Raw genomic sequence first — 27,256 nt, forward strand, 5'->3', positions numbered from 1 at the left:
AATGTTATAACATGTTTTTTCTGTAGTTTTGTAAATGTACTTGCGTTTGCATATTTTTGATAGATCAAAAAAAAAAATTACGAATAATTGTTTGATATATTACTGAAATTACATACCCATCGAAAATGTTATAATAGAAATAATTTTTTCCTACCTAGCTGCTGCCTGGAACTTCGGGATAAAAAAACCCTCAGTATAATCTTTCCCCCAAATTTAATCCAGATTCGTTTTAGTCTTATTAAAAGAGCCATCCTCAGTAAATTAAAAAAAAAACTCTTTAATTTTCTTTTCGGTAACATGCACGTCTTGTATCATAAACGTAAAAAAGGCACTCATTTTTACAATATATACACATATAGTAAATTTTTAATAACAGTTTGACTTGGATTGGAATAAGAGTCTCGATGTTACGTTTTTCAACTGTAAACAAATGATGCAATTGCAAGTAATGCATAGAATGCGTGTTGATAAAAATAAAGATTCAGAGCCGTCATCTTAATCGAGGCATATTTCTATCAATTACCATTTCTCGTACAAGTAGCCGGTCGTTTATAGTAAAGTGGCCTAATAAAGACGTGATGAGGCAAGAGTGGAGTGGCGACGAGTCAAATCACATTCCGGATTGTCCGCGTACCGTTACGATACCCGGACACGGCGTTTGCGTAAGAACGCATTCGCTCGCTTATGTAACGTGCAATGCGTTGTGCGGCTACACGAGGTGATTTTTAAGATGTTGTGATTTTTGAAGTAAATTAAAAAAAAAGTATTTTTGAGTAAGTAACAATAACCATAGGGTCTTTTCTATAGGCTTTTAACAGACTTATATATGTAGGTACTCCGGTAGATATTTTTCTATTAGTGTCGATTTTTCGGCGCTGCAGACGCCATAATCATTGGCGATTCGATGAAGCTACAACGAGAGACAGATGTAACGGTGTGTTTGAGAATTCATTTTAGCAGCTTTTCTCAGCCGGAATTTCATTAATTTTCTGCAATAAGCTTAGGATAGAGTTATGCTACAGATCGAGTACTTTTTAAGGCAGGGTCAAATTATTCAATCAAAGATAAAATTATTCTTTAATTATGGTAAGAGATCTTTACACTGAATTCATCAATTGATAAAAACTAGTTGACGCCCAGTGGTTGAAATTCGAACATAATTAATTTAAATTATGAGTTTGAACATTCTTAGGTAAGGTTCTGTTGTTATAGGCTATACTTCTATGTCTTCTATGATAACAAACAAAAGAGTATATATGCGTGTGTGTGTCAAATACATGATAGTGTCTGTAATGTTTTTTTATTGATTTAATGTACTTTTATGCATAATATTGAAAAAAAAAATCGAACTCTGCACTCCTTCTCTATATAAACTGTAAGTGCGCGAAATTTCATACTTCTCCATCCGCGCAATTTTCGTTGAAAAGGGGTACAAAGTTTTTGCTTCGCGTATAGAATATAGAAGAAGATGACTTCATTTTGATTTATTAATCTAAATATAACTTGATTCTACAAAATTATTTACAATTATGTGGTTGATTTGTGAGATTTTTGAGTGTTGTTTTATTTAAAAAATTAAAAAATTATCTAAGAAATAATTACCTTTATCAAACTATTATAAAAATTATATAACTGTAAATAACAAAATCACTATCCGCAAGAGAACGAAAGTAACCGACATAGCCTACAGAATTAGCAAGTTGAAGTGGCAGTGGTCTGGTCAGCAGACGAGTCCTGGAGTGGAGACCACGTCTTGGCAAACGCAGTGTGGGCCGTTGGATCGACGATCTACGTAAGATTTCCGGTGTAGACTGGATGAGGATTGCGGAAAACCGGGATGCCTGGCGCGAACTCGGGGAGGCCTATGTCCAACAGTGGAATGCAATAGGCTGAACTGATAATGATATAACAAAAACTAAAATTCCTACTAACAAACTCCTGTACACGTTAGAAAGAGAAAAATTATTATTTAAAATTTGTTCAAGACAGTAAACAATAACAACTTAACGAGTCTACATTACATAATGCATTGTTTTCGACTTCAAAAGAATCGAGGACAAAATATAACATCATAAAACTTAGTTCACTCTGCGGTAGCAATCTATAACACGTCCGTACATTTTAATGCCTTAATTATATTTATGAGTGAAATTTATGAAATTAGAATTCACCTAGTGTGTTGCTTGGAGATGAGTACACCGTAGTGCAGAGTAAGGCTGCGCAGGCGCCGACGGCCTTGACAATGTCGTCGCGGGCGCACTCGACTTTCATTTCATAACGTACCATAAAAAAAGGAATATTAATTTTATATCAGTATAATTCTTACGTATTATGTTATTACTGTTTATGGAAGACCAAATTAGAGAATAATTAATAAGAAATACGAGGAACTTAAACGTGTTCAATATGCCTTAAGTAAACACATATCTAGATATGTTTGATTGAATGTATATTAAAATAAATGATATTCGTATATGAATCCTTTCTGTATTTTTATTTAACAACATCCGCGGGCTCTAAATTCCTATTATCTTTTTTATTCCAATAATATTACTATTGATATTGTTACTATTAAAATAAATAATGTTACAATTTTTAATTTATTATTTGTTATTGTACCAACACTAGGTTATAAGAAACATTGTTACTAACACTATGTGGGCTAGTCCCGAAATAAATGTTATTATTATTATTAAACATGCACTATGCTTATCCAGCAGGCCATTTTTTAGGTCAGACTGCAGATCGACAGATGACAGATATCTGTTAGTAAAGCTAGGACGTAGTCAGACGCTGACGGTATTTTGTACATCTAAGTAACTATATTTTTAATTTTTAGTTTTTTTAGATACCACACTGTCGTCTGTTCCTAGGTAAGCAACTTAATATTTGTTATAGGTAACAGCCGATTGTTATAGGTAAATATTTTTTTTTTGATAAATATACAAGTATAAATATATAAATACAATATTACACGCAGACTCAGGCGAGATTCGAAACCGCAACCCGCGGAACAGACAGCAGAGTTAGGCACGAACTGTGTCAACGGTTCATCAAATCAACTTTGAAAAACGTATACATTCTTTTTCTTACAAAAATGGTTTCTAATTTTTGTTACTAGTCTTATACTTGTTCGTAAAAATATATGTGAAATAATTACAATATTATGTATTAGAAACAAATATTTGTTTTTATATTTATTTGATAATAAAATAAATTTATAATGATGTAGGTATATTTCATTAATTATATGCTTCATCATTACAGCCTATACAGTCCACTGCTGGACATAGGCCTCCACAAGTTTACGCCAAAAATAACGTGAACTCATGTGTTTTGCCCATAGTCACCACGCTGGGCAGGCGGGTTGGCGACCGCAGGGCTGGCTTTGTCGCACCGAAGACGCTGCTGCCCGTCTTCGGCCTGTGTGTTTCAAAGCCAGCAGTTGGATGGTTATCCCGCCACCGGTCGGCTTTTTAAGTTCCAAGGTGGTAGCGGAACCGTGTTATCCCTCAGTCGCCTCTTACGACACCCACGGAATTATATGCTTCGCACGTAAAAAAATGCATATAATTATGAGTTTTTTTTTTATAGAATAGTGCTTGTAGAATAAAAATAAACGTTTATAGTATCGTTCTTATTATGATATTTCTTAGTGGGAGGATTGTGGGGTTAAGCGGACTATTAATAAATAAACCAATAGAAATAACTACGAACCAAAAACAGATAGCTTAGATATAATAGACAAATAAATTTAATTTTGTTAAAGTTGTAGTATCATCAGTTGCATGTCATAGTAAGAATAGAAAATACAGTCGATTTGAGAACATCTTCCTTATTGTGAAGTCGGTTAAAAGGCATCCACTATCCTTTAATTTAAAACTGATAGATATATTTTGGTTCAAGACACGGTCACAACTAAGTCTGACTTTCTAGTGCTAATTGTTACCTAAAAATTGTTTTGTAATAACCACGTTCATACACCACAATATCAAATAACAAATTTAAAAAAATAAGAAAATCATTAGTGATACTATCAGCCCCACTCTCTTCAACCTATTATCATAAAGTGGTGCTCTCTCGGTATTCTTTCAACGCTAATACTGTTTATTGTCAGTAAAAGGTACGACTTTTCTAAGTCGCCAGAAGCTTGGACCAGTTTTGCAAACAATATCTTCTTAGAATTAGTTCAAAAACAAAAACAAAAAACAATAAACTGATAGATTTTAAAGTAGTAACCAAACATATTGAAACTACACTATATGACAAACGTGGTTTTATTTCCATAAACGTTTATTACGCTTTTATGAGTTGTAGGCTATCTTCATTTATACCTCTATTCTGATAGCATGTTAAAAAGAAAAACTTCAGCCTTCTAGATATATAATAACATAAAGTCATTCACAAAGTCCGTTCACTGAGAAATTTACAAAATATCAACTTCGAAGTTCTTGATTCATCATCGCTAAGCGTAAGTTGTTGGACGTAGATGTATCTGACATAAATATATTCGAAATAGACAATGATTACCATATAATATTTACCACATACATGGGTAATAGGTATATGTTACCATTGCCATCGAGGACACCAGGATCTCTTTGAAATCAACGCTGTAAACACTAGTGTCAATTGTCAATCTGGAATCAAAATTAAGAATTTTAGACTTGTTTATATTTTTATTGATCGAAATATTGGAAGTAATTTAACAACCTTTGTCGTGGTGGTACCGTACGTGCTCATTTCAATATTAACTGTCGTCTGATTGATTGAGCCTGTAACATCCCATGTTGGGCATAGGCCTTACTCATGTAGGAGAAGGATCAGAGCTTATCACCCACGTTGCTACATTGCGGATTGGCTGACGTAAAAGTACAATATGATTTTATTCGTTACAAATTTCAAGTCTTCGATCGTAAATAGACACCAATAAATTTTATTTTGTAGCTACAATATTCACGAAGTGTTCACATTTTCTAGGTTGTCATTTAGAAATATGCTCCTGTAAAGCAATCATAGCACAAGTTTGTCGTGAATAGTAACTAGTATTAGGAAGTTGACGATCGCATCGATAGTTCTGGAAACGTAAGTTCACAGAACAGAAACAAACGAATGAGTAATGGTTTATACATTAAATGAAATAAGAGCTTAGTATTAAAAAGCCAGTGGCTGGTTCCATAAATTTCGATCGTGTTTGTATGGTTTAAATCGTAACGCCTGATTGTTTAACTGGAGTCCGGCCAAAAAGCTGTGCCATTAATCTCTACTACCTCGTTGATGCGATGCGTACGGAAGTGTATGTTTGTGAGCTTCTTATGGATTTGTTCGGGAACGCTTACGACTGGGTAATCCCTTCATACCAAATCAATATTGTGGATTTATTTATATTGATCAAATACTCTTGAAGTATCAACAAATTCACATACTTATAAATTTGTCTGGTTACGCTTTAAAGTTTGACTCCTTCAAAAGTTATTTTTTTCACTCATTTATGTTTTACATTTCGCGTGATATTTTTGGATAGATTTTTATAGGTGGCCGAAGATATTTACACAAATATTTTAATATTTGTCTTTGCTTGCAAACAAAATCAACCAACTTCAATTTTCATTGACAAGTTTTACAAAGTAAGTACTCAAAAAACTAACTGGGAACACACGACAAGCATCAGCTTTCGATTAACAAATGTATTATCAAAAACGGTACATCCACTAAACAGTTATTTTACTTATGTGTAAAATACAATCAAATTGGAAAAATCCTCCCCTTTTTTTTATTTAGTTAAAAATATAATAACCTATGGTATTAAAAGTCTAAAAGTTTCGTACTGAAAGATTTCAATTTCATTTTCAGACAAAACAAACTCTATGTTATATATATATATATATATATATATATATGCATAGTTGGTTGTTGTCTATAAAACAAGTGTTAAGTTGCTTACCTTAGGAAAAGACAACCGTGTGTATGTGATAAAGATATTTATTTATTATTGTTCACTTTTATCAATGTAATTACAGTTTCCCAGAATGAATCAGTAGAAAATGTTAAAGTTCCTGTTCGCAACTATGAAAGAATTGTGGAAAAACCTAATAGAAATAGAGGTATAATTTTCAACAAAATCTTTTAATGTAGCAAAGAATGTAATTCAGTATAGTTCTTTGTAGCCTACTCCTTTTTAAATTATTTTTATTGAAATTATTTTCAAATCATAATTTACAACTTCAACTACAAGGGATTAAGTTGTGGTAGTTATTAATGTAGTTATGTGGTAGACTATGTAAATAGTAGTAGTTAGTATCTATCCATATATATATATATATATATATATATATATATATATGTGTGTGTATACATATATAAGTTATATAAACAAACATATGAAATGTTTGTTTATTTAGCTTTTCTATACGGTATTACGTATTAAGTATATCGATACTTGAACTGTTATTTAAAACATACAGAACGTGCTTTTTAATATTGAAATAACCACCTTCATGCTGATAATTATTTATGATTTGTTTTCGCATGGAGCAAGCTGTATTGTGTATATCAATTTTATTTCCAAGAACTGATAACTGTAGCGTATCGTATCGTTGGCAGACTAAAATATACGGTTGAAAAGTACACTCGAGAAACTAATAAAAAATTGTATGATACTAGCTGATCCCCCAATGTTGTTTTGCCATATATGTTTTAGCCCCCTTTATCGCCCCCCCACCCCTTAAAACTTAGGGGTATGAAAAATAAATGCTGGCCGATTTTCACACCTACCCGATATGCACACAAATTTTCATAAAAATAGGTCCAGCCGTTTCAGAGGAGTATTCTAACTAACATTGCGCCACGAGAATTTTATATATAAGATTAAATCGATGATATTCAGTTAACGGTATAAAAGACATTTTTTCCCAGCAACAAATTAATTTATAAAATAATTAGCATAGTATATATTTTTGAAACGAATGAAAATTCGTTAGTCATTTTGAGTAGTTTTTCTTCTATCTGTACTTTGATTTACGGCTGGAGTCTGGACAGCGTGTCGGCAGTATATTTATCCAGTGAATAACATACCTATCAAAATATTAGTCTTAGCGAACGAGCATGAATCAACACGGGTACATAAGGTTAAAGGAAGAGTAATCTCTTTTTTTTACTAATAAACAGTTTAATTACAAGTAATGTAACGGCTAAATAATAAATAGTACTTTTATTTTAAAATACTATAAACCAAACTAAAGGCAAAGACAGCGTTTGTAAACTAAAAGTTAAGTTTAATAACGAGGATACCTTTACACAAGTTATCAAATAAAAATTTTGAGACACACACACCACTAGGTTACATAAAATATGAAAATTTGGTCCATAATATAGCTAGTGAAAACTAATTGGGTTAAGCTTTTAAGCGGTTGTAACGATATCATAAACTTTGACTTGAAAAGTAGTGGAACTTTTATCATTTTTAAAAATACAAAGAAGGAGAGGTAAATTCCTTCAGACCACACTTTTTTTTATACATCTAGGTCGTCAAACAAGTATACGGCTCACCGAATTGTAAGCGATTATCGTAGCTTATAAACGTCTGCAACACCGTCGCAAGCGCGTTGCGCTTCCCCCTAGGAGGTCTGGTCATCTTAGTCACAAATAGAAACACAACACTGCTTGAAAACAGTATTATAACTGTGATCTTCTGTAAGATCAAGGTACTTTCCCAGTCGGGCTGCTCGAGATTTTAAGCTGGTAATTTCCTGCTGTGTTCTACCTGACTTAGAAAGTTTTCTTCGTACAAGAGTTCAAGCAAGCTTTCTCGTTAAGGTTTCCTTTATTAAGCCTTTAATTGTGTTCTTATCTCCACCGATATTTCACTTATTATTGAACTTATTGGTGATGATAAGAGAGGAAAAAGCCCGATTTTATGGAAAGCTACATTCTTGGAAACGTTACTCCGTCTCATATCAGTTATTAAAATCTGAAGACTGTAATAACTACGTAAGAATTTGAATCTGCTAAATAAGTGCTGGACAGTACAAATATTTTCATGTCTTAAACCAAATTATACTTCTTGTCTTAAATAGCGCATAAAGTTGTAAAAGATTTAACTCAACGACTCTAGATCTTCATCAAATAACAGAGGTAGTTTTAGTTCAGAGTTCAGAAACGCGATTCATTGGGGAATAGCTGTCAGTATAATAGGCACCGCTTAACGTTATTATTTCAAAATTTTTTTATCGTAAATGCTGTGTCGTAAGAGGCGACTAAGGACACCTTGGACCTTAAAAAGCTGATCGATGGCAGGATAACTATCTAACTGCTGCCTTTAAAATACACAGGTCGAAGACGGGCAGCAGTATCATCGGTGCGACAAAGCCAGCCCCACAGTCACCAACCTGCGAGCCCAGCTTGGAGATTATGGGCAAAACTCATGTGTTCACGGCATTTTTGGCCCAAACTTTTGGAGGCCTATGTCTAGCAGTGGACTGCAATAGGCTGAAGTGTGTGTGTGTGTATGTGTTTACCATAAATTAATTAATAAAAAAATTACCGGAAATATGAATATCAATACAATTTAAATTCAATTAGACGCGGTATTTAAATATCATACTACGAATAATATATATCAACGCTATTGTTCAAAAAACTTTAAGCGATTTAGTTCAATCCAATTTGATAATATGGTAGTGGTATGATGACATAAAATAACCATGTTTATAGTGAAATTATAATCAAGACTAATGGTGTCAAGAATGTTAGAAGAAAGCCAGAGCTTGTAGTGTCGTTTGAGAAGGTTATAATGAGTAAGATATACAAATAAGAGGTAAGTGTGTCATACGATTTATTATAAAATTCTTTTTTGAATTAAATACATTTTAATTCTCAAACATATTTTTTTAAACTAGCAATACCTGTGCGAATAATTCGCACTAAATAAGTATAATAATTGTCAGTCATATTGACGTTATTTCTAAATTAAAACAATCATATATATAATTTTAATAATTTATTAATTTACAAATACAAAAGCAATGATAATAATAAATTTTTTAGTTGGAGATGCCGGTAGAGCAAGCTATTATCTATAAAATTATATGTAATTTATGACATCTTAACCTTGGCGTATTAATATACATATATGATGCAAATAAACTAAAGACCAATATATGTATATAGGTTAGAACAACAATATCAATAAATCCGTTATCAATTTCAATCAGAATTTGATGTTGTAAGCGATATAGAGAAGCGAAAACTTCCATAGCCTGCGTAGTTACTGCGTTTAGTTATACGAGTATATAGGTACAATAACATAAATTGTATGAAAAGTTCCAGTCTTTTAAGATTATATTCGACTTTTACTTGTTCTGTCAAAAAGGACTAGATTTTAAAACCAACTGCTTGAATTGTTTTTTTTTTTTTAATGTAGTTACAATAATTATGAGTTTTTATTCCCTTTATCTTTATTAAAATTATTAATAGTTTACTTTATTCAACAGAGAAAGAAAATGACATAAGTCGTTTTACATTACCATTAGTACGACTTCTAATTTTACAAACTCACAGCGCAAAACATAAAAATCATATACATTTTTATTATTTAGTTTTAACACGTGCAGGTACTACAGACATTTAATAATATTCATTTTACTTTGGCAACTAGTCAACACATACACGAGTGGTAGAATCGATAGTATTATATACATGCTTACATGTTTTCATTATTTTTATTATTTAGCTGCCCGGACAGAATTCGTTGTGACAAAAGTTTTTTTTTTAAAGTATTAAAACCTTCCGTGGGCCTTAAGGAAAATACAAAAAAATAAATTAGCCGAATTGGTCGAGCCATTCTCGAGTTATGCGCTTAGCAACATTAATTTTTATTTATTTATATAGATTTTACTAGCACCTTATTGAAAAGGTCTCATTGATCTTCGACAAAATTACATAGACAATAAACTTATATCTATTATAGTAGCCAAAAACTTAGCAATTGAATACAAAAAAGAATCACCGATTTCGGTACAGGTAGTAAAAATTATTAGAAAATAATTGTATTTGCTCGCAAACGAAAAAAACCGACTTCAATCACATCGACAAGTAATACAACGTAGGTAGACGAAAAAATAGTCAAGTAACTACGCGTTATCAAAGATTACTCAAAAAGTTGTTATTAGGTCTCGATGAAATTTAAACATGACCACATGATAAACATCAGCTTTCAATTAAATTAAAAATCATCAAAATCGGTGCATCCGGTAAAAAGTTATGCGGTATAATACAACGTAGGTCGACGAAAAAATAGTCAAGTAAAAATGCTGTTACGGACGGCTTACGTCACAATTGATTATGTTTTTGTTAGTTATAAGTAGGCTAATAAAATAAAGTATTGAGTAGTACGTAAGATACATAGATATAAGTAAATTGTATCTTAGACATTAAGCTACTGTAAAAATAATGTAAGAGTAAGACGAATGTATGCGAGAAAACAGGACATGGCAACAGGCACGAGAGAGAGAGAGAGGGCAACAGTATGAAACAGACATACGGGCCAGAAAGTGAGGCAAAACACCCCTTCTACCAAACGCGGGCTGAAGTTGGTACTTGTCTCAAACGGGTCCGATCGGTTGGTGCTCCGCAAAGGGCGGGGCCAAGATATACCGTTATCAAACGGGCCCGTTACGTTGGTACTCCGCAAAGGGCGGGGCCAAGATGTACCGTTATCAAACGGGTCCGTTAGATTGGTACTCCGCAAAGGGCGGGGCCGAGATCTACCGTTATTGACCGTCCTATTAGGTTGGTACTTGTCGCCAACATGTACCGTTATGTTGCCCACTCTCCTAGAAGCAGGTCTGTGATTGGTCAACGCAAATGGCGTGACCTAGACCTACCGCTATTGGCCCGTTGCAAAGGCGCGGGAAATGTACTAGCCATCTCCCGTTATGCGGCTGTTACCGGGGTGTGGGAAACGCTATATAACGCGTTTCCCAGCAACAGCCAGTCACTCTCTAACGAACATTCGCCGCACTCAAACAAGAACAAGGAAGAAATAAGAAATAAAGAAATAAGAACCGAGGAAACAATTGAAGTTTAATTAAGAAGCTTTGCAACCTCAACAGTGTTGGTCCTTCGAAAATCGGATAAGAAGTGTGGTGCTTCGCCATACTCAATAGTGTTTGGTCCTTCGAACGTCGGATACAGAAAAAAGAAAAAATCAGCGTCATGGCAAGTTACACAAGAAGCCGCAAGAACAGATCAGAATCGGGAATCGGTGAATCGGAACGCGCCTTACAAGCAAATTCTGCCACCTTTCAACAGATCCACGAAGAATCTCCGAGATCACCATCAACAGCCGTAGGAACAATATCGCAAGGAAGAGCGATAGAAAAATCGCCGGTGCGAATTTCTATGGCACTCCCGGCGCCCCTCGCCCCACTAGAAGGAGATAGCGCACACCCGTCGACGTCGCAGCGGACAGAGACGACACAGTCTTGTAGGCCTCCATCGCCTACAGGTACTGTGCGCTCTCGGCGGTCGACAAACAGTGCTATAGCCCGCATTAGATTGGCCGAGTACGAGGCTGAAAAGCAACTAGCGGAGCTCGAAGAAAGGCGCCTGAACATACAGAAAAATCTAATCAAGAGGCGATTAGAGGCGAACATCTCGGCGATAGAAGCGGATGAAGCGGCGACCATAGACGAAAATAAAAGAGTCTGCGAATGGATCGATAGGAGTCAAGCTACCAACCAATCACAGGAGTCAGACGTACAACCTCCCCTCGCAACGGAAGTGCGGGGGGAGGAGCGGATGCAACAAAGAGGGAAAGGGATCGAACAGCTGGCAAACGTGTTAGAGAAGATGATCCATTCCAGACCGCCGCCGCGACAGACGTCAGACCTCCCGCCATTCAACGGTAGCATCATGGAGTGGCTTCCCTTCAAGGCGGCTATGGAGGATTCGACGCGACTGTATAAGTTCAGCGCAACAGAGAATCTTCTCCGACTAAGAAATAGCCTCCGAGGGGAAGCAAGAGAGATAGTGCTCTCTCAGCTATACACGGCAACTCACCCGGATCTTATTATGAAGACGCTGAAAATGAAGTATGGCCGGCCCGAATACATCGTAGATAAGGCGATGGAAGATCTAAAGAGACTTCCGAGGGTCGGCAGCTCCAGCGGGGAATTGAACGAGTTAGCCGTCAAGCTCCAGAACATCGTCTACACAATGAAGAGTGTAGACAAAAGAGGTTATCTCCAGAATCCGCTATTAATAAGGGACGTCATGGAGAAGCTTAGCCCGCATTTAATAAGCAAATGGGCGGAACACGCGGCGGTGAATGAAGAGATAATCGCCCGTGACAACGAGATAACGGTGCTCGCCGAGTTCTTGATGGCGGAAGCAGACAAGCTGCTACGTTTCACGCACACCGGTAGACACGGCGCTTCAGGGTTTCTCAGAAGGGAGCGACCAACAACGAAGAGGACCGTGGTTAAAGAAAAGGTATTTACTACCAGTGAAGCAACGCGTGAAGAGCAATCGGTCATGTGCTTCCGATGCAAGTCGACGATTCACTATACTCCGTTGTGTCCGCAGTTAAAGAAACTCACTACGAATGAAGTGTGGAAGTGGGCTAAGGAACAGCGGCTATGCTTCAGATGTATGAAGCGGAAACATAGCAGAGCCACATGCCAGGCAAAACTCTGCGGAGTCGATGGATGCAAGATGCCACACCACGCCATTTTGCACAAAAAAGCAGAAATTTTTCCTAAAGAGGAAGAACCGTGTGCAGAACAGAGCACACCGGCGACAGTAATGAATGTCGCAACAAAGTCAATGCCAGGAACCGTGTTACTGAAGACCTGCAAGGTAAAATTAAGTGGTCTACGGGGGGAGGTCATCACGGACGCGCTCCTCGACGAAGGGTCTACAGTAACGTTGATCGACGAAGACCTGGCATACGAGATCGTCAAAGGGGGTCCGAAGAAGCCGCTCAAACTTAAAGGTATCAATGAAGATCGACGAGTGAGCAGCGCAACAGTGAAGTTCCACATCCAAGGCGTACACGAGGATGTGAAACACGAGATTACAGCAAGAACGGTCAAAGGGTTGCAGCTGTGTCGGCAGCGAGTACCGGATAATTTGACTCGATACAAACATCTACGAGGCGTCGTGAGACACACCGTCAACGAAGACGTCAAGCCTCGGATGTTGATCGGTGCTGACAACTGGCACCTGATTGTGTCGAGACAACTGCGTACCGGTAAACACAACGAACCAGCCGCATCGAGAACCATGCTGGGAGGGGTGATCCACGGCTCAGTGCCCGAAAGGATTATAATGCAGAAAGAAGAATCTGTGCTCCACGTGTTCACTTCAGCCAGCGATGTGCAGCTGCAAAGACTCGTCGAGAAACACTTCGACGTCGACTCACTAGGAATAATGAACAAAACTCGAGTCAGTGAGCACGACAAGAGAGCGGAACGGATCCTAAAGGAGACGATCAAACGAAAAGGCGATCAGTTCGAGGTCGGGTTACCATGGAAAACCGACAACCTGGTACTACCCGACAGCTACGAATACGCGCTCAAGAGACTTCGCACGCTCGAAAAGAAAATGAGCAAAGAGCCCGCATTCAAAAGGGAATACGGGAAGCAAGTCGCGAATCTCATCGGTAAGGGCTACGCAGAGGAATGCGACGGTAGCGAACAAGCAAGCAGCGTCAAGTGGTACCTACCGCACTTCGCCGTCGTCAACATAAACAAGCCAGAACGGGTACGGATGGTGTTCGACGCAGCGGCCAGAGTGGACGGCGTGAGCTTGAACGACTGCCTTCTGGAGGGACCGGATTTGCTAGCATCGTTGACCGGTATATTATTCGGGTTCCGCGAGAAGAAGATCGCGGTCACGGCGGACATCGAGGAAATGTTCCTACGAGTGAAGATCCGCCCCGAAGATCAACCGGCACAGATGTTCCTGTGGCGAGACGGTCCCAATGAAAAACCGCGCATATTTAAAATGACGTCAATGATATTCGGAGCGTCGTGTTCACCGTTTCTCGCTCACAGCGTGAGGAACTACAACGCTTCCGAATTTGAAGACGAGTACCCCGAGCCAGCGCGAGCCATAAAGGAGAAACACTACATGGATGACTACTTAGACAGCTTCGACGACGAAAACAAAGCGGTCGAAACGATACGGGACGTCATGCGAATACATGAAAGGGCTAACTTTAACCTCCGGGGATGGAACTCGAACAGCACAAAGGTGCTCGAGAGTATACCGGAGGTTAAGAGGTCAAAGAACTCAGACGTCCGACTGACGGCGCACCAAATGGAGAAGACTCTCGGGCTCAGATGGAACCCGAGAGAGGACACTGTCGGCTTCAATACGGACATCAAAAGAGTCCCGGAAGCCGTCAAAACTCAACGTAGAGTGCCGACAAAGCGGGAGGCACTAAGCGCCGTCATGTCTATCTACGATCCGCTAGGACTCATCAGCCAGTACACCGTGGTAGGGAAGATAATCCTACAAAGGCTGTGGCTGAAGAAGGTGCAATGGGACGAAGAGCTCCCAAGCGACGAAGCTGAAGAGTTTCAGCAGTGGGTAACCGGTCTAGAAGACATCTCCGCCCTGGCTTTGCCGCGATGCTACAGTATGGAGATAGCACTGGGGTCAGAGGTACAGCTGCACGTGTTCAACGACGCTAGTGAACAAGCCTTTGCGACGACAGCCTACTGGAGGATCCGTCACGAGGACGGCGCCATAGAAGTAGCGCATGTTATGGGAAAAGCAAAGGTGGCGCCGTTAAAGCTGTTAAAGATACCGCGGCTAGAACTGCAGGCGGCGGTTATTGGAGCTCGGATGGCTAGTGTGATAGTTAAAGAACACACATGGAAACCGAGCAAGGCGGTTTACTGGACCGACTCCAAAACGGTGCTTCATTGGATCCGAAACGAAGACAAGAAGTACACACCGTTCGTGGCACACAGGCTTGCTGAAATCGCCGAGTTATCACATAGAGACGACTGGCGATGGATATCAACAGACGACAACGTAGCAGACGACGCTACGCGCATTGGAACCAGACGGATAAGCAGAACGGACCGCTGGTTCAATGGACCTTCGTTTTGAGAACGCCTGAGGAAGAGTGGCCTACAATGATACCGGACGGCGAGCGAAGCGACGAAGTAGTGTACAGTACGTCAGAAGGGAGTACTAGCGATGACGTCACGCTACCCGACATTAGCCGGTTCTCATCGTATAAGAGGCTAATAAGAGCCACGGCCATGGTACGATTATTCATCGAGAGGCTCAAAGAAAAACAGAGAGACATTCCATTGCAAGTAGCGCACATAAAAGACGCCGAAGCGAGATGGATACGACAATCTCAAAAGGAGTCGTTCGGCGATGAGTTAAATAGGTTAAAAACAAAACAGCCGCTTCGTAAAGACAGCAAGCTTACGAAGTTAGACCCGGAAATAGAAGACGGCATCTTAAAAGCGAGAGGACGCATTGGAGCGTCAACGGTAACAACACACTCCAACCGACCAGTGATATTAGACGGCGGGCACTCCTTCACAAGGTTACTGATAGACAACGGACATCGGAACGCCGGGCACGCGAATAACGAGCGCGTAGTAAATGACTTACGCCAACGGTTCGTTATATTTCGCCTGCGACCGACAGTAAGAAAGATAGCAAAGGGCTGTCAGTTCTGTCGGGTGTACAAGGCAACGCCTACGCGTCAACCGAAGGGAGACCTGCAACGAAGATCGCCGTCCTGCTGAGGGGAGAGGCTGCGAAGAGTCTACGCCGGGGGGAGAATGTTACGGACGGCTTACGTCACAATTGATTATGTTTTTGTTAGTTATAAGTAGGCTAATAAAATAAAGTATTGAGTAGTACGTAAGATACATAGATATAAGTAAATTGTATCTTAGACATTAAGCTATTGTAAAAATAATGTAAGAGTAAGACGAATGTATGCGAGAAAACAGGACATGGCAACAGGCACGAGAGAGAGAGAGAGGGCAACAGTATGAAACAGACATACGGGCCAGAAAGTGAGGCAAAACACCCCTTCTACCAAACGCGGGCTGAAGTTGGTACTTGTCTCAAACGGGTCCGATCGGTTGGTGCTCCGCAAAGGGCGGGGCCAAGATATACCGTTATCAAACGGGCCCGTTACGTTGGTACTCCGCAAAGGGCGGGGCCAAGATGTACCGTTATCAAACGGGTCCGTTAGATTGGTACTCCGCAAAGGGCGGGGCCGAGATCTACCGTTATTGACCGTCCTATTAGGTTGGTACTTGTCGCCAACATGTACCGTTATGTTGCCCACTCTCCTAGAAGCAGGTCTGTGATTGGTCAACGCAAATGGCGTGACCTAGACCTACCGCTATTGGCCCGTTGCAAAGGCGCGGGAAATGTACTAGCCATCTCCCGTTATGCGGCTGTTACCGGGGTGTGGGAAACGCTATATAACGCGTTTCCCAGCAACAGCCAGTCACTCTCTAACGAACATTCGCCGCACTCAAACAAGAACAAGGAAGAAATAAGAAATAAAGAAATAAGAACCGAGGAAACAATTGAAGTTTAATTAAGAAGCTTTGCAACCTCAACAGTGTTGGTCCTTCGAAAATCGGATAAGAAGTGTGGTGCTTCGCCATACTCAAAAAATGCATTATTAGATATAACTCGAAAAGTAGTGGTTAGATCTCAAATAAAATTAAATGGGACCAAATGACAAACACCACCTTTCGATTGAAAGAGATTTTGTCGAAATCGGTCGACTCAGTCAGAAGTTCTGAAGTAACATACATAAAAAAATACAGTCGAATTGAGAACCTCCTCCTTGTTTGGAAGTCGGCTAAAACTGAAAAAAGGCTAATTTAGAAACTTCTCTGTTGTATGAAGTCAGTTAATAAAACTAAAAATATGGTTCATCACACACAAAGTATAAAAAACTAGCCATGCCCGTGGCTTCGTCCGCGTTGAAATCAGTGTGTCACAAAGTTTTCCTGGCAAACTTGCAGTGAAACTTTAATCAAAATCAGCTAAGCCGTTCCGTAAACCTTCCTCTTGAAGCACTCTCTCCATTGGTAAATTTAGTTTTTAATTCTTAGGTTCATGTAAGCTTCTACGTAAATATATGGCACGGAATAGCGTAACGCACGCTCCTCCGTGACTCCGTGACAACAGTACCCCTGTTAATAAAAAAGTATTCTAGTAACGTAAAGATAAATATTATATTTTTTTTTGTACTACTTATAAGTGATCAATATACATGTTTCTTGAACACATGGGGTTGCAAACGCGCTTATTTTCCTTTAAACCGACCTTGCTATATATGTTTCATACAAACTATCAACCCCAATTAAACCCCCTTAGCCGGAAAATCGCAATATCAGTTCTTAGCGGACGTCTACTAACTACTTTCCTGGCAAATTTCATCTTTGTCCATCCTGGATGGATGGACCGTCCAGCGGTTTTTGAGTTCTCGTGATGAATGAGTCAGTGACTTTTCTCTTTTATATATATAGATTACGATGCATTATTTGGACACCTTTTCACCGTCTATAGAGCCTACATTTTAAATTTCAAGTCTCTTAGTTCAAAAACATAGGCCTTTCATACAAACTTCCAACCCCCGTTTTACCCCCTTAGGGGTCGAGTTTCGTAAAATAAGTTCTTAGCGGATGCCTACGTCTTATAAGGAGCCTACCTACCAAATTTCAAGTTTGTAGGTGTTATAGTTTCGGAGATTTCGTGATGAGTGAATGACCTTTAAAGTTACTCAGAGTGATAAGCTTTTCAAGTGACTGAAATAAAAAAATAATCTGCGTTAAACATCTTAATAGATACGCATATCTTTGTAACCATCGCGGGCAACAGTTAGTGTATTATAAAACAAAGTCCCCAAAAGCGTATGTGATCGATTCCCTCAAAATCTACTAAACGGATTTTCATGCGGTTTCACCAATAGAGAGGGCTTCAAGAGGAAGGTTTATAGAACGGCTAAGCCGATTTTGATGAGAGTTTTACTGGAAGTTTGCCGGGAAAACTTTGTGACAAACTGATTTCAACGCGGGCGAAGCCGCAGGCACAGCTGTAGATGATTGATCCTTACCAATTCATTATTTTACAATAAAATAAGTATTTTGCGCGGCCTTGTCGTATTCAATATATTATAAGTAGCCATAAGAAATAATAAAACTGTTAAATATTTTTTTTGTACTCCTCCAAGGTTGTCTGAATTACGATTCTTTTATTTAATTTTACGTAACTTTAAAGATCATCATCATACAAATTTCAAAGCCCAGTTTTGCTCTTCTAAAGGTTAAATATTTTATACTAACAGTAGCACCATTTTTTGTAATTATTTTTAAGTCACGCTTCAGCATGTAATATCCCACTGCTGCATAGGCGTCCTTCCTCATTTATTTTATATATAGTTTCATTTATATGCTTACAATTCTCCAAATGAATTAATGGTTCACAGACAATTTGGTTCACGTAATTAAATTTTGCAGTTTTGGCTACTTATGGATCTTTAACTACTATACAAACTTTTTAATTTATTGTTATTTTGTACCCTAAGGGTCAAAAACCATTCACAAGAATCATTTACCTCTAGCGGGCCACAAATACTTGTGAAGTCAATCGAGATCTGAATTCATAATAACATTTATGCGTTACTCGTGCCAAACGCGATTATATTTTACAATTTAGAGAATTGAACATTCGCGGCATATTTATATTATGTTTTATTGTTGTGTAAACAAAATGTTGTAGAAAATGCCGTTTCCCGACATCACGTAATTCTACAAATATTAAATAATTTTACAGAAAGTAATAATGACGATTTTATTATTTTGTACGCGACAAATGACTGACAAACAGGTATTGTTTAATATATGATGTATATTAAAGTTTTGTTTTGTAAACACGAAGTGTGAATCATTATATTGATCTTTCAATTGTAAGTAATCTCTGGGTTTCGCTCGCGTAGACTACTGGGTTCGGATTTCTTTTTTCCAGATAAAATAACCTATGTTACTAAGTGACAACTTAGTGACACTACAATTTAGTTTTATAGGAAGCCAAAACAACGTATCACGTTACATTATTTTTTTGTATGAAAATTAACAAATAATATTTTTCATTATATATTGCAATTATAGGCTAACTAAACACATTATATTGTATGAAAGAATTTTGAAATTCGTCCATTGTTTTTTAAATGTATGTATTACAAACAAAAAATCAAGTCTTGCCTCTATTTATATAAGTGCATATATATAAGTGCAGATATATGTAGGCAGATATATGTCAGCTAAAGCCGTTTGAATATACTGCAACTTCATACTTTGTACATTATATAATATTAATATTTTAATAAAATATTATAAAGTTGAAGTCAACCATGCTGAATAATTTGAATAAGAAAGTTATGCTGAAGGACTATTTGTTCATTCCACTGGAAGATGTCAACCCCAACGGAACCATTTCAACTTATAAATAGATTATTCTGTTACATAACTATACATAAATTTTAAGTAGTATGATTTTAGAAGATTTTTATATGTAATAAAAAAAATGTTTATATATTTTTTCATGTATAACTGAGGTAAGGCACAGGAGGAATTTCCTGCTCAAAATATGGAACAGCCCGACTGGGGTAGTACCTCGACCTTACAGAAGATCACAGCTAAATAATACTGTTTTCAAGCAGTATTGTGTTCCTGTTGGTGAGTAAGGTGACCAGAGCTCCTGGGGGGATTGGGGATTGGGTCGGCAATGCGCTTGCGATGCTTCTGGTGTTGCAGGCGTCTATAAGCTACGGTAATCGCTTACAATCAGGTGAGCCGTACGCTTGTTTGCCGACCTAGTGACATAAAAAAAAATGTTATTGTTAAAAAATGTTGTTGTTTAGATGTTTTCAAAAAATTCAACTTTTTGTTTTTAATTCGAAATATGTTATAAAGTTTTAAGATGTGTAATTTCTCTTATTTATGTGACATGGTATTTTAATAGGTAATTAATTTAGTTGTAAGTAGTGTTAAGGAATTTGTATGTAATATTTTTGATGATATTATCTCTGGTGAATTTAAGTAAACAAAATTTTTTATTACTTCATTTTTAAGTTTTGAAGCTCTCGATTTAGTATAGTAAAAAATTTATGAATTGTTAAGAGACGTTTAATAAGGCTCTTATGCAGAATAAAAACAAGTTGTGGTAAGCAAAAACAAAAAAAAGAAAATATTATTTTATTATATAGCTTAATAAATGTATGTCAAAATCACGATCATGGACGTAATGGTGGTGGAAGCATAGAAAAAATTACTTTGAAACATTTTAATATTTACGGTTCCATTAAGTCATTACTTCAAATAAATAAATATCTACAACATACACACACGGTCGTCTGTTCCTAAAGTAAGCAATTTAATGCTCGTGTTATAGGTAACAGCCGACTGATATAGCAAATTTTTTTTTCGATAATCATACTTAGAGATAATACATATACACCTAGACTCGGGGTGGGAATCGAACCCACAACCCCCGGAGCGGGGGTGGTGGGGTCACTATAAACTGCGCCAACGGGCTAGTCAAATGATTATATTTTATATTCAAATGATATCATTACACATAAACACACATATATATATTAGTATAAAACAAAGTGGCTTCCAGCTGTTTGTATGCTTAGATCTGATGCGGTTTTCTTTAGTAAATAGAGTGATTCCAGAGGGAGGTTTATACATGTATAATATAGTAGAGGAACAGTGATAGTTTTTGCAACCTTGCGAAGGCGGGGTGAGTCGTTAGTGTATAAATAAAATTAAGTTTGTAAAAGTACATCTTTTACAAAGGAACAGCTCTTTTGCCTTTTGAAATATTGTCAGAATGTCAATATACTCGTATTTCAAAAGATCAAAATCCAAGTAAACAATGAATGTTAGCTTTCAATAAAATATTGTTTTTATTTTTTTCGCATTCAGCCTCTAGCACCCTAAAGCTGGCAAAGGCATGAGCCTCTTTCACCATTTAGGAGAAGGATTGGAGCTTAATCCACTACGATGCTCTACTGCGGGTTGGCGGATATGTTCCTTACTATGAGCAACGATAGCTTTTAGGTATTTATGACAACAACAGGGACCGATGGCTTAACGTACTCTCCAATTCATGGTGGGGAGATCACAAGGACAGACATTCAAGCCGGAAAGAAATATTTGCTCAAATACCATGCCGTCGGCGTTTTAGGCGACTACTAAAATATAATAAAATTTATTTGCTGTATATAGCAAAGGCATTGGTCTTAATAACTTGTACATACAAGCCATTTATACAAGTGGCGGTCTCTTGTTCTGCATCGTTTTGTAATTTACCAAAATGTCAATTCCCATGAGGTGTCATAATGTCCTTTAAAGATAACTTACAGCGTATAATGTTGCTGCACTCTTGAATATGAAAGAATTTACATTAATTATATTCATGGAGATTAATAATCTATACATATAATAAAATGGTAGGAAAGTCAAAACTGTACATTGAATATTTTTTTTAAAGAATATTTGGGGTGTGATCTAAAATCGATACCGAAGCCAAAAATATAGTTTTTAGAATTTTTGTCTGTTTGTCTGTTTGTCTGTATGTATGTCTGGGATAAACTCAAAGTCGGGTCAACATATAGGCTACATAATATCACGCTATCACCTACAGGGAACGAGCAGTGAACCTTTATTTCTTCAATGCATTCTGTAACAACGTGTAATCTAACGACGCATATTTGAATGTTGTTGTAATTATGTTAGTAACCATGCTTATAGCTAGCTTCACCCTATAATAAATAAAGACATTCTGTAGTATATTAAATACCAGCATTTCACCCGTGCGAAGCCGGGGCGGGTCGCTAGTATATGATATATCGATATATTAATACGTGAAGCAAAAACTTTGTACCCCTTTTTACGAAAATTGCGCGGACGGAGGAGTATGAATTTTCGCACACATAGAGGCTATATAGAAAAGAAGTGCAGAATGCTAATAATTTTTTGAAATTATGCATAAAAAATACATTAATTGTTATCATAAACACATTTACTCAGAGACAATAATAAATACAATAATTGTGTTTGCTCGCAAACGAAAAAAACCGACTTCAATTACATCGACAAGTACGTAGACGAATACAACGTAAGTAGACGAAAAAAATTACCAAACACACTTGTCGTCACTGCAATTTTCCAGGGTTTCCTTCGATTTCTCTGGGATTCCATCATCAGATCCTAGTTTTCTTATCATCGTGTATACCTATATATTCCATATATGGTTATGCCGCGAATATACATTAAATATATATGGTTGAAGAAGGAAAGCCTCTAACAGATCGGACTGGAGAGCTTTGCTGGACCAGGCTAAGGCCCACCCGCGGCTGTAATGCCTCAGATGATGATGATATATATATATATACGGTCGAATTTATTAACCTCCTCCATTTTTGAAGTCAGTTAAAAAAAGAATTATTCAATTTGGTGCAGTCGGACATTCGGCATTCATCATTCGGCGATAAGGACATTTCGGCGGTTTATTTCTTGTTAAATTAACCCTCTATGAATACTACTGTTATCGTTTATTACCACATATCTAACATTCTATTTAAATATAATAAACAATTAAAACGGCAACTTCTTTATATCTAGCTTAAAAGTTCAGTACAAAATTTAGCCAGATAATGTTATGAACTGTCATTATGTGACCAATGGTAAATTCACTTTGGGATGGAAAGAAAACAAAAAATTAGTTACACAATAATATTAAACCAAGTAATGTTCTTATCGGGGGAAAATTGATAGGAACACAGTTTGTAGTTCATTGTTGGCTGGAAGGTATCGTACTAATTTTATTGCAAATAAATAAGGCTTCTTAAGTGCATGTCAATAACATAGATGAAGAACGTATGGAAGGCGTACTCGTATATTATTATTTTTTTTTTTTTTTATGTTTATACGTGTTGAACGTAGTATTTTTAATATGGTTATCTGTTTTTTTAGGTAGGTCAACTTAATGGTGATGTAATAATAATGTTTTAATACATGTATCTATATCTATCTATCTATATCTATACATCTATAAAAGCGAAAGATCACTCATCACGAAATCTCCAAAACTATAACACCTAAAAACTTGAAATTTGGCAGGTAGGCTCCTTATAAGACGTAGGCATTCGTTAAGAACGGATTTTACGAAATTCGACCCCTAAGGGGCTTAAACGGCGGTTGGAAGTTTGTATGAAAGTCCTATGTTTTTGAAGTAAGAGACTTGAAATTTCAAATGTAAGCTCTATAGATGGTGATGAGGTGTTCAAATAATGTATCTTTAGAAATCAACTTCCTTTTGGGGTTAAAACGCGGGATGGTAGGTTTACTCACTCATCACGAAATCTCCGAAACTATAACAGATACAAATGAGAAATTTGGCAAGTAGGTTCTCTATAGGGCGTAAACATTCGCTTAGAACGGATTTCACGAAACTCGACCCCTAAAAGGATAAAACGGGGGTTGGAAGTTTGTATGAAAGTCCTATGTTTTTGAAGTAAGAGAGTTGAAATTTAAAATGTATGCTCTATAGATGGTGAGGAAGTGTCCAAATAATAAATCGTAATCTATATATATATAAAAGAGAAAGGTCACTGACTCACTCATCACGAGAACTCAAAAACCGCTGGATAGTCCATCCATCCAAGATGGACAAAGATGAAATTTGGCAGGGAGGAAGATTATAGTTAGTAGACGTCCGCTAAGAACGGATTTTGCGATATCCCACCGCTAAGGGGGTTTAATTGGGGTTGTTAGTTTGTATGAAACATATACCGCAGCTATAAGTTCGCTTGATAGGTTATTTATACTACAGCCTGAAAATAAAACTAAAAATGTGAGGTTTTAAAAAAATAACTATTAAATTATACTAGATACCTTTTAAAAAGTTACTCAGTGTGATAAGCATTTCAGTGACAGAAATAAAAAAATAATTTGCGTTAAGCATGTTAATAGTAATGCATATCTTCATAACCACGCGGACGTAGTCGCGGGCAACAGTTAGTGTATTATAAAACAGAGTACCCAAAAGCGTATGTGATCGATTCCCTCAAAATCTACTGAAGGGATTTTCATGTGGTTTCATGGGTTTCACTGGAAGTTGCCGGGAAAACTCAGTGACACACTGATTTCAACGCGGGCGAAGCCGCAGGCACAGCTAGCATATATATATATACAAGTGGTGGTCACATATACACATATTTGTATACATTGTTGTACTATTAGTTCACACTCTCCCCTTTATGTATATGTATTTATAAATATTGTTCCAATTTCAAACGTCAATAAAATGCTTTTTTTTATCTACTTAAGAGCCATTTCACAATTTTACGCTCTGCAAGTTTAGGTAAATTTGGTCGCATCGCGCGAGTCGTACGAGCCGCGCGATCTTTGTGCTAGTACGTATAGTGTGACAACCAAAAGACCATCGTGATCATTTTCTGATGTATAATAAAAATTATAACTATGGTATAAAATGTTTTTTACATAATTAATTTGTTAAAAATTTCAAGTATGTTATATAACAACAGTCAATAAATTTAAAATCAAATTAAAAAAATCAATTTTATGAAACAATTTTTTTAAATTGATTTAGTTTTTTCAGTTTACGAATGAATCTAATATTTACGATATGAATAAAAAAGCATTTAATGACATCGACACCGACAAACATATTAATTAACAAATAACAAGACAAACAGATTGAAATGCCTATTTGTATTGATAGTGTGAGGAAAGAAAATTAAATTATACATTTGTTTACAGAAATTATCATTATATTATTTTACAGTCATTTTCGTAATATGTTTATTTTATTTATATTTTATTATGAAAGTATCAAATGCGTTTTATCCGCTATAACAACAGGCGCTTGGCGCGTGTGAGCGAAAGAGACGGCTGCGCAGAATTTGGCGTGGACCTTACCTCTAAGAGCGCTAGCGCTCGACTGATTTACCGGGCTTGATGCGTGGCAATATATACTATCTTTTTATTATTTAATATAAAATGTATTAAAAATAATTACATCTTTTAATTATTTTTTTTTTTGTATTCCTTAATGATGTAAGTTTACTTTGATGAAGATAGTTCGTTAAAATTTCTTAGTTTTCTAAGAGAAATATCGCTTTTAAAATTGTACTTATTTGGAAAATATTCGTAACTTTAATTTTTTTTTTTATCGTTTAATAGAGATACAAATGGAATAAAAATCTATGATAGTGGACAACAAAATTATATTCCACATATTATGATATTTTTTTAAAATGGTTTCAACGTAGAGGTTATTGAAAAGTAGGACTTCAAAGTATACATTGCGACCGTTTACCCAGGGAGGAGGCTGATGAAAAGGTTAATAATTTTATACACATAATATAAATCAAAATTCTGATCTGACTATGGACTACAACAAAGGTTGCTCTATTATATTTCAAGAATATAAATTACATTATTGCATCCAACACTGAGATTAACGACGTCAAAATATTACAATTTCGCGGATTGTTACCGATTTTTGTGAAATGGCTCTTAATTTCTAATGCATTTTTTTTTTAAGTTGTAGTTGATGATATTTGATTATAGTTTTCGCAAATTAATTTATTAATTAAATTTATTAAAATTTTAGTGCGCAAGTAAAAAGTTATAAACATAGTAGGAATAAACTTTAGTTTTCTTATTATAATTCTTACTTATTTTAATTTGTAGGATCACTTGAATTGTAATTGATCATGAAAATTCAAGTCTAAACTAATGTCTGTTTAGTACAGAACATATGGCATTACTACATTCGTGATTTATTGTCAATGATATTATGAATGTGTGTATTTCTCACATGTGTTCCAGTTGCGTAACATGCCATAAGTTCCTTATCTGTTAATCAGTCGTCATTAATTGCGATACGGGCTCGTGAAACACACATACATAGACGAAATAATGTTACAAATAAATTAAGAAACGTCGCGCAATTGACGGTCCCCGGTAGGATTTTCTCCAGCTTCAGGGTAACACATACAATACACAAGCGCATACGATCAGTCCACGAGAAACATCTATATGGCTAATAAAATGTTTGTCGTGAGCGGAATTGAACCTGAGACCTCGAGCGCAAAAGCCAGTGTTGTGACTGTAGCGTCAACGCGTCGTTATATGTATATTCTTTTTATTTGATGCATATTTCCTTAAACTAGATCATCGTCACGCCTATTGTTAATATTGTCAATAAACAATAAAATATTAAATTACATAGCATTTTTGCGAAATTTTACAATACTACACATATTTACAATTCAAATTCCTCCACTGGTGATAAGAGGGATGATGCATTTTTGCTCAGAGAATCGGCATAGCGATTCAACGGGGAAATGCTGCCAGCATTCTTGGCACCATTCTACGCGGTCATGATTTCTACCGTAACTATCTTTAAATATTTAGTTCTCAACTTGTGAATTGTAAATATGTACATATATAATTTAATACACAATAAAATATTTTATAGTTCGTTAATACAAACATCTATTCATACATTAGCGACATTAATGGTCGATCTGATGTGCGAAATGTTTCAAACCGCCGACTAACGTGAGATCAATTCTTGCTCAAATCGTTTTTATTTTTAAACATTTACTTGCGACTTGTTTGTTTACCCTTGTGATCTGACTATTGAGTCTCGGAGAACACGTGAAAGTGCTAATCGCAGTTATCATAGCACCTAATTATGGCTGTCATTATTCCTAGTATGGAAATTATCTGCTTTCCAACAATGGTAGGGAGAAAGATTAAGTTTTTTATTATTTTTATTTAAAAGCTTATTCGCATTAGTTCGATCAAAGCAAGTAATTTATTTTTTAAGAGAAAATAAAATGATGATTGAGATATGTTATTAATTCACTCGTATTATTATTTACAAAATGGGGAAAAATATATTGTCAAAGCCTAGAAAAAACAAAAAAAAAAACAACAATTAATTTACAATTTTTAATTCCCATACATTCAACTCACCCTGAATCTGTATTCTTAGCTTCGTGATGATGACTAAATTTGTAAAGCGGAACCGTGTATTTGTAGCATTCAATAGTCAATAAAGATAACATTCTGTTTAATAGTTTACATCGTATCCTCACCGTGTACTGTAGGCGTGGCTGGAGCTAGCGAGGCATCTCGTGCAATCT

At 36.6% G+C, this 27,256-nt stretch overlaps 1 protein-coding gene across 1 annotated transcript; it reads left to right on the top strand.

Annotated features, from left to right (window-relative positions):
- Positions 1–11,214: 11,214 nt before the first annotated feature.
- Positions 11,215–15,123, top strand: LOC123657162. The gene has a single exon (XM_045592739.1). It carries the CDS (start codon positions 11,215–11,217, stop codon positions 15,121–15,123), a length of 3,909 nt encoding a protein of 1,302 aa, XP_045448695.1.
- Positions 15,124–27,256: the final 12,133 nt, after the last annotated feature.

This window comes from Melitaea cinxia, chromosome 10 (assembly GCF_905220565.1).
Source record: "Melitaea cinxia chromosome 10, ilMelCinx1.1, whole genome shotgun sequence".
Taxonomy (NCBI): domain Eukaryota; kingdom Metazoa; phylum Arthropoda; class Insecta; order Lepidoptera; family Nymphalidae; genus Melitaea; species Melitaea cinxia.

What these genes read in the sequence shown, in the direction of transcription:
- LOC123657162 (XM_045592739.1), top strand. Translation starts at nt 11,215, where the DNA reads ATGGCAAGTTACACAAGAAGCCGCAAGAACAGATCAGAATCGGGAATC.